The sequence below is a fragment of the Molothrus ater genome, chromosome 12 (assembly GCF_012460135.2).
Source record: "Molothrus ater isolate BHLD 08-10-18 breed brown headed cowbird chromosome 12, BPBGC_Mater_1.1, whole genome shotgun sequence".
Classification (NCBI taxonomy): Eukaryota; Metazoa; Chordata; class Aves; order Passeriformes; family Icteridae; genus Molothrus; species Molothrus ater.
In genome coordinates this window covers 5,458,084-5,474,127 of record NC_050489.2, presented here as the reverse complement: position 1 = coordinate 5,474,127, position 16,044 = coordinate 5,458,084, and the positions used below count along the sequence as shown (strand labels likewise).

General features: G+C 40.5%; 1 protein-coding gene across 3 annotated transcripts in view; it reads left to right on the top strand.

The window, feature by feature from the left end:
• DPY19L3 (dpy-19 like C-mannosyltransferase 3) overlaps positions 1-14,813 on the top strand; it is a 34,863-nt gene extending 20,050 nt beyond the window's left edge. For 2 of the 3 annotated variants that reach the window (XM_054516123.1, XM_036390188.2), the window contains 4 exons: positions 3,821-3,903; positions 10,412-10,544; positions 11,187-11,345; positions 11,936-14,813. In XM_054516123.1, the coding sequence (XP_054372098.1) occupies positions 3,821-3,903; positions 10,412-10,544; positions 11,187-11,345; positions 11,936-12,097 (537 nt within the window). In that variant the 3' untranslated portion in view covers positions 12,098-14,813. Of the gene's footprint in view, positions 1-3,820; positions 3,904-6,018; positions 6,113-10,411; positions 10,545-11,186; positions 11,346-11,935 lie in introns of those variants that run through there. The other variant, XR_004980970.2, reaches the window with a different exon arrangement.
• Positions 14,814-16,044: the final 1,231 nt, after the last annotated feature.

The following is a 16,044-nucleotide window of genomic DNA, read 5'->3' as shown; positions in this document are numbered from 1 at the left end:
TGTTTTAAAGTACAGAATTATTAAATGGTCAAGTACCTGGTTTGTCTTCTATCTGTTCCAGAAACAGAATATTATTATTGTCAAACACTTAAATTTAAATGCATAAAACATACCTAAATCAATAACATGTGCAAGGTTATCAGTCTGTCATAGCAGTGAGATTTAGAACACTGATTTAATAGGCAAACCATTCTTTTAATCTGTAGTCACAAAGACAAAAAATTCAGAGTCTTCTTTGGTGGAGAAATTGTTTCTGCAATAACTAGTCTGAGATGAAAATACATCTGTTAAATAATTCCCTTCAGAAAAAGGCAAGATTAATTTCATTGTTACAGTTCAAAAGGCAGTAGTGAAGTAGTTAAGAAAGCTGCTAATAGAGTTCACTCCAGTACTGTGTTTCCCCCTCTAAAACTGAAACAAAAAGTAAAAAAATACTGGTTTCCACTTAAATTGTCCTATTGTTCTGTTAGAGGACTCTTTTTGTCCACTCATGTGATGGTTAGGAAGTCATTTGCTATTTTCATCATCTCTGAATATGACAGAAAAAATGTCATTTCTTCTGACATGGGGGATACCAGGAGCATGACATTCTGATAGTCTAATGTGACAGATCACTAGGAATAGTTTTCCTCCCACTCTTCATGAGCAGATGTAAAGTTCCTAAATTCTGTCAGATTCAATTCTGAAGTCAACAGAAAACACTGATTTCATGGGCTTTAGAGCAGTCATTAGTTGTGCTCAGTCTGCCTGAAAAGCATCATTTTCGTGTTTGTTCTAAATAGAGGAAATAATTTTTATTGACATTTAAAATACTATTTTTCAAATTTCTCAGTAGGAAGGAGAAATTTGTTACCTCTCAGTTGTTTTTTGCCCTGAGTCAGTTCTTGCAGTTGAGCTACCAGAGGAGTGGATCTCTCTGTGGGTCTTTTCTGCAAAGCTGAAAGAGTTGATGAGAAGCCTGAGGGAATCACAGAATATTCTGAGCTGGAAGGGACCCACAAGGCTCCTGTCCCAGGTGCCCTGGCAGTGGCCAGACAAGAATTCTTACAGAAATCCAGAAAGGACCCATTGCTTCTGTGAGAATGTGGTTTTATATTCTCTAACACCTTATAAACAGACAGTGGAAAGGGGGTTTTGGAACAGAGATTTACTTATCTTTCTCTTTTCCAGACAGGAATTTCTCTGTGGAGTTACTGACTGCTCAGACTGCAGGGGCAGTTTCTCTGTACCCCACAAAGTTAACTGGCCAGCAGGGCTGGTTCTCTTCAATTTGTAGGGGGCAGTTTGGTGTTTCATTATCTGTTACATTTGTCAGAAGAACTGTTCTTCAGTGCAGTTCCTCAAAATAGGACTGTTATGGGATTATTAACCTAATCCTGAATAAGCCAATGAAAGCCTCTTTTGAGGCATGTGGTTACTACAGCCCCAAATACATCACTTGAACAATAATTTATTGAGATGCAGATGCAGCTACAATGCTGGATTTCTTTCAGATTTCAGGCACAGGCTGTTTTGAGACCTGTAAGACATCTGTATTCCTGTTTACATGTGATCTTCATTATTAAAGTGCAAACATCTCTCAGATAAAGTGAAAATGCTGAAGTATTTCCATGCCTACTTTAGCTGTGCTGCAGATAACACAACACATGCATAAAGCAGTACCAAGTAGTATTTATGTTTCACTTCTCTTACACTTTTTAGGTAGGTTTCACCTTTATCTGTATTTTGTATTTTAACTTCACAATAACGCTCATCAATTTGTGTTTGCATGTCAGTAATTTTGAATAAATTGTTGGTATTTAAGGTGAGTTCCTGAGCTCGGGCATTCTAATTCCAAGAATTGCCAAATAACCTTGATTTCTCTCTAAAAGTAAACACTCCATTCCTGTTACTTCTGCAGCTGCACTTTTATCTTCATCATGGCCAAGTCCTTTTGCTCCAAACATGGTCATTTATCACAGCACATACTGCAACATATACCCATGATCTGAGCAGCCTTTGGCTGTACTGAACAGCTTCATTCAGGGCTAATTTAAGCCACTTGACAACTGCTTTCTTTTCCTGAAGACTTTGACCCCAGAGACAAGCACTGTTACAAGTTGGAAACCTCTTTCACATTTCCCTCTCTCTTCTGAGCAGTTTGTTACATCCCTTATGTGCCCCACCTGTTCTTTTTATCCTCTCCTGGTGTCAACAGACTTTTTCTCAATCTGACATACACTTGATTTATGAGACAAAGTTCTGTCAGTGTTATTGGTCCATATTTTCATATGCTTTACTTTTTATTTGTCATTCTCTTGTATTTGGAACTCCTGAAGTACCTTAGTTTTCTCTTGGCTCTACTAATCAAATGTAGTGCTACCTGGAAACTTTTCAATTCAGTAATAGCAAGCCCCGTGACCAAAATTTTCTTCCAGTGGAAACTGCTTGTACTCACTCAAAACATGCAAAACTATGACTTAAAAAAACTTTACAGAGGGAATGCTATGGAATAGCCCCAGCAGTGAGCAGGGAGCTGTGCCACTGCTTCCCCAGGAGGTTACAGGGCAGGGTGCACTGACTGAAAAGCAAAGCAGAGCCCATTCCTTCTGTCTCCACCCTGAAGGACTCCAAGCTCTCAGAATGTGTAGCTATCCTGGGCACTTTAGTAATGAAGAGAGGCAATTTTGATTCATGATGAGACTCCACAATCTCCTTTCACAACAGCTGAATTTACTAATCTCTGGGGGAGCTTCTGAAGAGCAGAAATACATCTGTTGTGCTGTTGTACTTCCCAAAGCTTCCCCACAGTTGTGATGGTGCCAGGAGTACTTGAACAAGTGTTTTAAGTAAGCAGGTACACTGGTGAGAATCTTAATTGGCCCAGTTTTACCTCCTGCCCCCAGGCCTGCCATGTAATTACAGTTTTGGTGATGGAATGTCTGTGTTTGCTAAGGGGCTCAGCAGCACCACATTAAAATTGCTTCTGAACTCTTGGATGAGCATTAAAATGGGATGATTAATGGCTTTTTAGATAATCAGGTGGGTTTTCTTAGACTTTCTCCTGTAGCATTTCAATTTTCAAACCAGCAGTCCTTCTTATCTAAAGAAAGCAGGTTTGGAGTAGGTTTTACCATAGCATCCTCTGTAGTAAAGACTGAGGCACAGCAATCTGTCATTAGCATTGTCATTATCTTCTTAATTGCTCCCTTCTGCCCTGAAATATTCACTGGCTTCAACAATAAACCCTTCAATAAATCATTGTTCCCTTAGCTTTTTGAGCAGGAGGGTTAAGCTTTTCAGAATCAGTTTCCATCCTTTTTTCTCGCCTCTGGATTTGATTTATGTATTCTTTGTCTATAGTAAATTTTTAAATGCTTTCCCCTGATGGCCTATTTGTTGTTGTCATTCAGTCACAGTTTTATTTTTGCCTTCAGTAGTTCTCTTTTAATTTAAACTTCTGAAATACCATTAATGGCATCTGCAGCACATCTAATAATCTTTACTTCTGACACAGATTTCCTATTAGCTTTACATTCCTTCCCAAACTTAGTGTTAATTCCTGGGACCTTTCCTTGTCTTGTCATCATTGACAATGGGCAGTTCTGGTCCTGTTGGTCATCTGGCAGGAGCTGCAGATCTCCAACTCTGAAACTGTCTGTTCATCCTGCAATGACAGCCACCTCTCCTTCCTAGGAAGGGTAGATACTCTTGTGTCTTGGAATTTGCCCATGAGCTGGACAAGATTATTTGCCAGCTAAGAGATAGTAATACATTTCAGCATCCAAAACTTGTTTGGTTCGTTCTGTCTTCAGGTTGTTCTATTTTGTTTCCATTTTAGTTCTGGCCAGGAATAATGGATGAACTATCAGAGCTGAGAGAATTCTATGACCCAGACACTGTGGAGCTGATGAACTGGATTAAGTAAGAGGATTTTTTCTCTATTTCAGTTAAATGCTATTTGTGTAGATCTAATGTTCTTAGTTATAGTGTTCTCCTCATTTGTCCCAGCTCAGCAGTGAACTCTGGTGACCCATGAGGATAGTGAGGATGAGTGGGTTATCAGGAGGTTGCTGTGAGCAGCTGTGGAGAGCAGCTCCATGCTGGGGCTCAGTGTCACTGCTGTGTTCCATGTGCAACAGGGAACCTGCTGATCCCTTTGCTCCCACAAGGACACAGTTTTCCCAGCCAGAAGAGGTAAATTTGGAGGTGTCAAGCTTTTTTCATCATATTATAGCAACTTTACATTAATAGACCTCTGCAGTGCAATCATTTTATTCTCTAGCCCCCACCCAACCTACTGTCCTTCTCAAATCTGTAAATGTTAAAAAGCTTGGAAAATTTGTACTCTGCACTGTTTGTTTGACTTGAAAACAATCTAAGTTGTTTCTGCTTGTTAGAATTAATCCCAATATGTGTTCCAAACTGCAAACAAAATATTTTTAATTGAACTTGAACTTGTTACAGCTAAGCATAGGAGCAGTCTTTCAGGAGTGTGAGTTAATCATTCCAACCCCACCTCATCACTTTTGCTTTCTCACAGAGCATAGGAAAGTATTTTTTAGGTGGAAACAGTTTGGAATACTTCATGTAAGAGATGCTGAGAAAAAAGGCCAGGTAGGATGTTCTCTGGAGGGCTGTGAACTGAAGGGATATGTTGCCTATTAATATAGAGCAGCCACTAAAAACTTTCAGGTTAGGTTTCTGAACAGGGAGATTCCTGGGACTTGTATTTATTTGCAACTCCAGCAATGATTTTTAAAAAAGAAAATTGGTTTCATGTTATAGAGGAAAACATTCTGAAAGTAAATCTGAATATACAACATTAAAGATTGAACTGTTTGAAGTATTTCCTTGGAGTATTTCCTTCATATGCAGTGAACTTCAGTGAAACCAGTCACCCAGCCTCTTCCCCCATAGCAACATATTTACACTCCATAATGTTGTATTTCTTTAATCCATAAACTAGAAGGAGTAATTTAGAAGTAAAATATATTACAAGCCTTCACTGACTTATTTTGAAAGCAGGCCATGATTTTTTCCATCATTTAGAATCTTTGCAGCCTTATTGACATGTTTTTGTGACTAATGTTTACCAGCCAGTTCCATTTAGCACTACTGTTTTATTAAAAGATGGTAAATGTCTGATAGTTCAGGTCTCCTGTGTGCAATATGTAGAGTTATATATAGATTTATACATAAAATATGCATGTGGAGTTATTCCCAGCCATGAACTGGATTTGACTGGCTCCAATGGGAATAATTTTTCACATGTTCTTAATGCTGAGAATGCTAAACTGGTCCTTGTCATCTCTTCATTCCAAGTCATGACAGACAATTACAGAGGGGCATTTTTTTTACTTAGAATTTATTGTATTTAGAAATATTATTCCTGTGAAGAAGAGTTAATTATCTATGCTTTAAATACCAGTCAACAAAATTTATGGTAAGTTTCTCAAAGTGGGACAGATTTTGTTAAGTTTGATGTGTAAGAGAACACTTTTACTTTACTAACACTTGATGGTTGTGCTGTAGTTAATGACCTGTCAAGGCTGGTGTCAGGAACTAATCATTCATTATTAATACTCAGTATGAAAAGCTCTAATTTGTCATGTATAGCAGTGAATTAGGAATAACTCATCTGTCTTGCAATCTCTCCACAACAAGAAAACCCTTCTGTCCGCTTAGCTCTAAATGCATATTAACTTGTCCAAATATACAATCTGAATAATGGCCAACTATTAGTCTGTCCCCTGTGAAGTGTCTGCAGATGCATTTCTTACTCTTCCCCTCACTAAAATTGCCATAGCATTTTCAGGAAGATCTACTGCTTTGTATCTGTACAATTGCAGAGCACAATTTTTTACATAATGATCTTGCATATCCCAGTCTTCTGCTTTTTTTTCCTACCCACCATCTCATTTTCTTAGCTTTTTTTCAACAAAAAAGTCAAGAATCCAATGCTCCAGGGATAGTTCACAGTTCTGTTCCCAGCTGGGAGGTACATTAAAATTCTTAGTTTTGGTCTCTCTCCCTAAGACAACAGGAACAACATGCTCATTTGTGAGATGGGGAAGAATATCAGTAGAATGAGCAAATCAATAGCGTGAACTTCCCTCTCTGTTTACTCCTGGTAAGTGCTAAAGAAGCAATGTCTTCTGCCTTTAAAGGGGAAATCTGTCTACAGTTGTGGAATATATCAGTAGCAGTTGCCAAAACTCACAGAAGTTCTTAAAAATCTTGGGCAACAGCCAAAACAATGGAAAAGTTAACTGAGACTGAGATTCAGCAGAGCATGGTTGGATGTCAGCTGTACCTGAACCAGGTGTGGGGACAAGCAGGCAAATTTTTATATGAGTGGAAACCCCACAAATTTCCAAAAAGTTCCTAAGGTTATGCAAGTGAAACACCCATGTTTCAATGGTGGTTCTTTCTTTTAGTAATTTATACTAATTTATATTAATGGCTATATTTTAATTTCAAGCCAGCTTTGAAGTTTAACTCTATTACTTACATTCCTGATTTTCAAGGGTAATCACACTAAAATCAATTTGTGTTCCAGACTTTAAAGGCAATATTACACTTCTTTTTTTTAATTATTGTTCTTAAATTCTTGGGCTTTTGTTGGACAGACATGAATAAATTTCAGGCACGAACCTGAGAGTGCCTGAGAAGTAGGTTTATACCAGCTGTGTAGGTGCACTCCTTTATGTGAGCATAATCTGCATGCATAAAATTGAAGCTGGGATTCACATCTTGTTGCTCTTGCTTTGTGACTGTCGTTTTCCATTTTTGCAATTTTCAGTCTTTCCAAACCAGAGGGAAAAAAAAGAACCATGACGGTGTGCCTGAATATGCTTTACTGCCTATCATCTGCAGCTAAATCTGTGATGTTTCAATATTGCATTCTGCAAATAAAAAGATTTTCTTTTAAAGAAAAAGAAAAATCTATCATGGCATATTCTTCAGAATCTCCTTTTCTCAAATCCTTTCACTTTGTGGATTCATACCATACTCAGGCACTAGTAAAGGAATAATCTGTGACTTGTTAGATTTTATGGCTTTGAAAGTCAACTATAGGGTTTAAGTCTGGAGGACTTCTACTAGAAACAGCCTTTTTATTTCTGATGATGTAACCTGTAACTACAATGTTAGCCATTTCTTCCTTAGTGCTTCCTAAAACCAGCTCACAATAATTCTTTAGTATTTTAAGAGAAAGAATTACTACCACTTTCAGAGTCTGTGCAAGTACTTCCTGTAAAACCCTTTTATTTTTAATGAGTTATTCTTTTGTATTTATATAATTCTCTAAATTCTTAAGTGTAAGGTAAAGAAAAGGTTCCTACACTATAATATAGTGCTTAGTTTACCCATTAGCTCAGCTGTAATTAACTTGTTGAAAGCTTAGAGCTTCAAAAATAAATGAGATTATTTGTTCAAAATGCCATCAGGTCTGCTTGGAATGGCATTTAAATTATATAATGTAAATCAGTTTGACCTGTAAGTCCTTGTCATTATTTAGTGACATTTCCTAGAGAATAAATTGTTTGCAGGTTGGGGCAGTGTGGTATGGAGCTTGGCAGAAAGCTATAAAAACAAATTATCCTTTCATTTTATACATCATTTGCTCAGACAGTTGTAAAAATGGTTTGGTTTTAGAGTAATAGAGAAGTGTCATTCAGGGGTTTGCAGCACAGGAGGTGCCCTGGCTGCAGAGCCCTGCAGCAGCACCGGGCTCAGGCAGGAGCATCCCTGGCATGCAGGAGCCACGCTGGCCCTGGGAATGCTCCTCAGGGCTCCCATGGCCCCAGAACTCAGCAGTGGCACCCACAAGAGCTCATGGGGAGGGAATTGGACAGGGCAGAGCCTGGGGCTCTGTGTCACCTCCCAGCTCTCTGCCCAGGGCACTGAAATCCAGCACCTGTGCTCCTGGCACTGCCACTGCAGCACAGGCAAAGAGGGGTTCCAGTAGCTCCTGCTGGTCTGGGAACACCTGAGCTGGCCAGTAACACATGGACAGTGATGTGCCTGAAGGAGCATCATTTCCTAGGACTTCAAATCTGTAAATCTCAGGGAAACATCTGCCTTTACCTGCAATAACAGATTTCAAACTCCACCCCGGACCAAAGCACTTCAGGCAGTTGTTTGAAAAGCAAGCAAGGGTCACTTGATTGTCTTCAAGGGATAGGGAGAGCAGGAAGTGCTGGCAAAACTCTTTCTGTCGAGTAAAGAATGCAACTCAGCTGTATTTCACCCCTTCTGGGCAGGAGTGAATGCTTTTGGAAAGGGGAGGAATGGAGCCCTGGATCTTCTGCATGATCCATTTTCTGAGGGGAGATTCACTGGGGGCTGCAGCTCCAATCTCTGCTCCCTGTGACCAGAGCAGGGTTGGGCTGCAGATCAGGAAAGGTTCTGATCCCCCAGAGGAGCTGGCACTGCCCAGGCTCCAGGGAATGGGCATGGCCCCGAGGCTGCCAGAGCTCCAGGAGGGCTTGAACACCAGGGATGCACAGGGGGGATTGCTGGGGGTCTGCAGGGACAGGGGCAGGACTGGATGAGCCCTGTGGGTCCCTTCCAACTCAGTGTGTTCTGTGATTCTACATTTTTGACAAGCATTTTTACCAGTAGGTTATTAATAAAGGGCACTATCACCCTTTAGCTTTTGTTTTAAAGAAAAGAGCCTGCAGGCTGGTTTGGCTTTTTTGTTTGTTTGCTTTTTATCCTGTGGTTTTGCCTCTGGTCCTTGTTGGGAGGGGCTGTGTGAGTGGGTTTAAGAAAGTTTGAATCTGCTACAGAGCCCATTATAATGCAAATCTGCAATCAGAAGAGCAGGGCTGCCTTGGTAAGGCCAGTCAGATTTTAAAATTTGAACTAATCTTGAACAACCACAGAAACCTGCTTGTCACATTAGAAGTTGCCTGGCCCAGGCATAAACACAGAAACATGTTGAAGATGCTTTAAGAATCATCATTTTTGTTTGGGTGTCTGAGCTCTCCCAGTCCCTCTGTGAGTCCAGCCCATGTCCTTTGCAGCTTAGTCCTACAGACTTGTGCTTTCCCACAGCTCCAGGGATCAGTCCTGCCTGACAGCCTGTCAGGGCCATCCCATTTGCATAGTACTAAATTCTAACAGGAATTAATTTATTTGAATGGAACATGTACTTCAGGACACTTGTGGCTTTGAATATTTTAAGTAATAAATAATTTCTTAAGAGATTAAATATTTTCAGACTTTAAAATGAAATTGGTTTTATAAAGTGCTGAAGGACTGATCTATCAGGAAAGTTAAACTGACCTATTAAAATACTATCTCTGGCCTTCTTAGATGAGATTAATGTACCAGTGCAAGATTTTTTAGGAAGGTTTGTAATTATTAATTCATTTGCTAAGCATAATCTCTTGAAAGGCGATAATAAAATTTAATACTCGTCTCAACATTTTCAAGCTGATCATGGAGCTTAAAGATGACTGAGTGTGTAGTGCAGTTTCCAAGGCTCCCTGAAGTGCACCCAAAGTGTCACAGTTACTGGAGTACTTTAGAGTGTGCATGGGGATGTTAGGCATCTGTTCACATTCTAATTTCATTTTAGTTGATTAACTGTGTGCTGCTCTCTGTTGGTTTAGTGTTCACAGACCCTTCCATGGTTATGTGCCTACTAAGCACTAGAAGACACTTCAGCAGTTCCAATTAGCCTGATTACAGGAGTGTCCATTGCCTGGCATTTTTACACTTTCTTTTTGCTCTGCCCTTCTGTTGTGCCTTTGCAAATATTTTAGATAGTAAACTTGTTGGGAAGAAGGTGAGCAAAAATAATTTTTTTCATTATTGGTACTTGAGTGATCTTGAGATACCAGGACATCTTCTGCATCCACCTGCCCCAGCTTTTTTACAACTGGAATGTCTTTTTTCATAGTTTCTCTCCCAGAGTTGTCAGAATAGGAAGAGTAATGTCTCATGGAACAAAGTTTTTGTTCCAAGTGAATGGTGAATGCCAGGACAAGAACAGAAAGTTTTACCATTCAGATTAAGTAATTCATTTTATATAAAGTACCTTATATCTATATCAGACTCAACCTTAAGTCACAATAAGTTTCTTGAAATATTAAAATAATTAGAATATAGAAACCTATAAATATTCAGAGGCTTTATGAACTTGAGAAATATATGAAATACAGAAATAGTTTGAAAATGTCAGGATAATGTTTTCCTTAGATTTCCTCATAGTGCTTAGTAAATTTTTTATTTGCAGTTGAGTATTATAATAATTTATCTGCTTGGCATTTGAAGAAAACAGTTGCTTGAACAGTTTGCTCCCTGAATAGAGGAGAAGCAGAAAAACACTTTTACAGTCTTTTTTTTCCTTCTGATCTGTCACAAGCATTGCAAAAATGCCCCTGCAGAGACTTCCTCAGACTTATCAACATTTGTTTAGGTCAAACACTCCAAACACAGCAGTGTTTGCTGGGAGCATGCAGCTGTTGGCAGGAGTCAAACTGTGCACTGGACGGACCTTAACCAACCATCCCCACTATGAGGATAAGAATCTGAGAGAGAGAACAAAGCAGGTAAGAGATTTCTGATTTTTTATAGTAATCCTTGCCCGTGTCACTGACTCCACTCCAGAAAACAGCAATGTCCTCGTGGGACACTGCAAAAGGCTTTACTGATGGATAACTTACTGTCAGGCACAGGCCCAGGGTTTAACTGCTTTGGGATCTCCTGACTCACTTCTGGCAGCTGGTGAGTGTCTGAGCAGCTCTGTGCCTGGGTACCCAGCTAGCCCCAAGGGCACTGGTTTGGCTGCTGTGGCATCAGTAGATCCTCGTGCCCACTTGGGCTGTTCAACCCACATGGAGCATTCCCTGATGCTCCCTTCAGTTCCCAGAGCAGCACACAGCATTTGATAGAGAAACCACCCTGAGAAACTGCACACGGAGCTGGGAGACCGTTTTCACCTACCCTTCTCTGGGCTTGAGACATTCTCAAAGCCTGACAGCTCCATCCAGTGATGTGCAGCCAGCAGCACCCTTGCCATAACACACATCTCCACGGGGAGATGTTACTGACTAAAGCATTTATAGGTTGTTTCTATAAGATTCAATTCACATGGTTTCTCAGTCCCAGCTCTTTGTTGGGCTCAAGACACAGCAATCAAAGCAGCAGTGAGGGTGCTGTGTGTGTTGGAGCTGAGTTCCCTTGTTGTGCAGATCTACCAGATCTACGCCAAGCGGGCTCCGGGCGAGGTGTTCGGCATCCTGCGCTCCTTTGGCACGGACTACGTGATCCTGGAGGACAGCATCTGCTACGAGAGGAGGCACAGCCGGGGCTGCCGCCTGCGCGACCTGCTCGACGTCGCCAACGGCCACGTGAGTGCGACACTCGGAGCGCAGAGTGACCTGGCTCTGGAACCCTGCTGCTGACAGCTGAGGGGGCTCTGTGGATTTGCACTGGGGGAAGGAAAACCTGCTGGGGCCTTTAGGCATTCTCAAAATGGCCAGATTAACACTGCTTGCTCTTAAGGGTATTTGGGAATAAAAAAGGGGGAATTTCAGCCTGGGCAGGGTAAGTAATCACTCCTGATGAGCTGCAGGTCAGGAGCACACAAGCAGAGTAGCCTCCCAGGTGTAAATCACTTCAGAGCTTCAGTTCCCTGAGGTGTGGTTCTGTTACCACCCAGTGTCAGGGGAGTTCTCAGGCATTTCTGGGGCTGAGCTGGAGCCAGAGCAGGCTGCACAAGCACAAGCAGACCTGGGCCTCTGACAAAGCAGCTTTATCCCTTTAGAGACAATAAGTCTTACTTTAAAGCTGGTTTCTCCCTCCCACTTGTTTCATACTGTGAACAAACCTGGCCAGCCTGACCCAGTGAATGTATTGTGAAGGTTTTTATGAACTTGTTATTGCCTGGAACTGTGAATTGGCTGAAGAAATTTCACCCATCTGTTCCATTTCATTGCAGATCATGGATGGCTTGGGAGAGAATGAACCTGATTTGAAACCTTCGTTGTATCCTCGCTTCTGTGAGGAAATTAAAAAAAACCTTCCTTCTTACACCACACACTTCACCAGAGTGTTTCAGAACAAAACCTTCCACGTTTACAAACTTGCCAAGCATAAATAACATTTCCAACCATGACTTCAAGCTCAGTATTTCACTGCTAGGACCACATTAGGAAATGCAGATGAAGTTTACAAACAGGTTACATTTGTAAGACATTTTACACTGATGGTTTTGTTTAATTACTGTGATTCTTTTTTTAGACAGTTTAATTTTGATAACATTATTGATATTGCCAAAATTTTCATAAATTCATAAATAAATGCTAGCAGGGACAATTTTGATTTAAATTCTGCCCCTCAGAATATTTAGGTTGTAATTGTTTCTCAGTTTAACTGATTGGAAGACAAGGGCAGCAGCCTGTGGGAGCCAGGCTGTGAATCTGCTCAGCAGTTCAGATTTTCCTCTCAAATGGTAGAAATTCAGTGAAAGCAGCCCATGCTACTCCTGCCCTGAGTAAGCATTGCCTTTGTGAATCCTAAACATAGTCACAAAATGAAGTTTTGTCCTACAGTCTGATCCTTTTTGACAGATCCCTGTGCTCTTTCAGTGCCTCTTTTTTGAATTCTTTGGGAATGTATGTGGATATGAGTTTCCAATTTTGTGAGTGTGACTGCAGAATCAGTGAGTGCGGATTAAGCAAACAATTTTGAAGAAAAAAAATCTTTGGTCCAGCATTTTTAGTGATCAGAAACAAACTGGTTTATAACATTAAGTGTTTAATGATGGGAGTGTTATGTATTTTTAGTGAGAAAAAAGGCTGGAGCATGCTTGATACATGTTGCATGTTTGTATCCTTGTAAAATACTCAGAACAAACAAAAATCCAAATTTCTCAGTTTGGACTCTCAGAACACTTTCCTGTATATACTTTCTGAGCTACAGGGGATCCTTTTTCTCCTTATATGAATCCCACTAGGATAGCAAAATTGGACAAAAGAAAAACTCATCTCTAAAGCAGCAGGAAACCAGTATTTCAAATACATTCAGATAGTAGAGCTTTGTTTTGTATTATTTCAGACACAAAGCTCTATATTTTAGCACAAAATCACTGTGTCCTTTTTCTTTAGCCTAAAACAGAGACTACCAGTATTTTAAAATGATATGGAAGATTAGGTGAAGCCAAACCTCAATGCTGAGAATTTTGTGGTTTGTTTGTACTCTGTCTTTTTACCAGCCTGAACTTTGTGCTTTGTATCGGATTTCTAAATGTTCTGAAGGTACCATATAACTTTTGCTGTGTTTTTAGCACTGCTTTGGTTTTAGATTTAAATCAAAAATCAAATTTGGAAGCCTCACAGTACTCTCCATCTTGAATTAGACATCCATTAGGCTCATTTGTTTCTTAAGAAAAACAGAATTGTAATAATCAAGTGCCTCTAGGCCCAGGTTGAATTAACATTTGAACACCTATAAGACTGTTTGTGGCCTGTGCAAATAACTCAGTTATAGTAATTACCACTGCAATTAATTTCTAGTGATGGGAAACTTAAAGTGCTACAGATAGCAAACTCCACATTTAATTTAATCAAGATGTGTAATGAGATTAGCTGTCACAACTGAGCTGGGCTCCAATTCCAAATGATTTAAGTGTTTTCCCTTTCAGTTGTACCAAGGTAAATTACTAAAGAGATGGAGATGGTTATGTCACATGCTCAAACAATTTTATATTCAGTAAATACTCATTAAACAATGTTCAACATCCTCCTGCCTTTCTCTGTGGCACAGAAGGCTGTGCTGCAGCCAGGCTGTGCTAAATCACATGCTGACAGGAGCTGGGTTGTTACACTGAGCAGCTGAAACTCCTGAGTAATTCCTAGCCTGTATCCTTTAATGAGGTTGGAGACCACTGCAGTTTAACATGATACAATAATAAAACATTTTAATCAGTATTAAAACTTTAATTAGGCCTGTAATGATGCATGGCTCTTGCTGCAAGCCTGGGTCAGTGAATCCCTCAGTGAGTGCCTTCAGTAAGTGAAAACAAGCACACAAAAGGTAAAAGATGTCTGGGCTGTGTGGCTTGTTCTGGAGTGCAACTGGATCTCTCTGGAGAGGTGCAGTGACTTCCCTTTGGTGGAGGGGAGGGATTCCCAGGCCCAAGGATCGCCTGTCGTCCTCAGAATTTACTTCTAGGTCACAGCTGAGACTAAGAAATCCTGACTGGAAGAGTAATTATTTTTAAACAAACTTCTTTCAAAAATGCAGTTTCTTATATTGCCAAAGGAGAAATTTAACCTTTTCATGGAAACTACCAAGTGCAATCTGATTTGTTTGGGGTTTTTATACAGAAAGATGCATTATGAGAGATGATCAGAAAGGTTTAGCACTAAGGGACTGCAGTGCAGCATTCAGACACCAACCTGCTTCAAACAGGGAGTCCAGGAGGGCAGTTCCAGCTCCGAGAGAGCAGCTCCTCCCTGCCCCTGTTTGAGACAAGGCCTGGGAGGGGCTGCACCTCCCATTCCTGAGGTACCCCCAGCAGGGGCAGTGGCAGGGACAGGCTCCTCCTGTGCTCCTCGGTGGCCACAAGGACTTTGTGCTGCATGTGATCAGGGGCACTGTGGTACAAATGACTGGTTTTAGATTGCAGAGACAAAATGCTACCAAGGAGCCAGGACTTTTTTAGGAGAGAAAAGCCTTTGAGATCCATAAGTGTATTTTCATTTCCTGTTTCAGTGTTCTGCTGGTGGGATCTAACATAGTTATTTTATAATATGTCATTGTAAAGAGATGTAATGATTATTGTATACTAAATAAATTGTGTAATTTGAAAGTCACTTTTTTTTGCTTGTTTTTATGTTGGGATGGGCTGAGAAAGACCTGGTTTGGGAATCAGCTTTGTTTCTGTCCATATGGAGGAAAGCAAAATATTTTTCACAAGCAAGTTTTGGCTTCAGCTCATTATATTGTGTATAGCACTGACTTTTGGAACCACCTTTGTGTTTTAACAGCTTGCTGGGCTTCCTTTGTAAGAAGCTAAAGATACCAGCCATGATTTTTATCAGTCATCACCCCATACATGTCAACCCCAGCAAGGTCAGTAGACTGAGGCAGTATATCCATGTAAATAAATATTATTTCTTCCTTTATTATTTGTATTCTATCACTATAAAATCATATATTAAATGCTTTGACCACCAGGGACCTGCTTGTTTCCTGATTGTAGCTCAAGTTTAGTATTTTTAATGAACAGAAAGGTGCATTCTTTGGGAGTGCAGAAGCACCTTTCAGGGGCTGTATGTGCAGGAGGATGTCCTGATGTGACTCTTGTGGCAGGAGCTGCAGGATGTGCAGGGCTGGAGATAAAACTGCCCATGTACAGGACTGGTCTAAAGGGGGCTGGGGGGAGTTTGTCACCAGCATTAATTAGAGATTAATGTAATTGATGGGATGTGAGTCACACAAGAGGGGATTCTGTGCTCCAGGGAACCTCCTCCTTTAAATCCCCAGGAGATGGCCATGGGTTTTTGCATTCTTTTAATTAAGAAAATGCTCAACTTTCTTCTGCCCACCTAATCCTGCTTCTTTGCAGCCCTGTTTTCCCTCCTAAACCTGCTGGTCAGTAGGTCAGACCTAAGGGTAATCAGCTTTCCTATGGCTTGGCTCCATGTTATGTACTTGGAATGTTATTTTAACAGGGGAAGAACACCAAGATTAATGTAGTTGACAGGCAGCCAGATTAAATACTAATATCCACATGATTATTTAAATTTCAGACCTTTACAAACATTTCATGCTAAATAAAATGTTCTTACTATATGTTTAAAGTCTGTAAAGAACATGGAAGAAGATTAATAAAAGTACTGGATTACTGCAAATCCCACTACCTAGGGACCCAATGGGTTTTTTATTCAATATTTTTCCTTCCCCCTGACCCAAAGCTTTCTGTGGAAAGCCAGCTGTTCTCCCTGGGAGCCATGGCAGTGCTGGGATAAGCCTTTCTGCAGAGGCACTGAAATATTTGTGTGTGCCTGTGCAAATGCAGAACAAGTGAGGATATGATTTCAG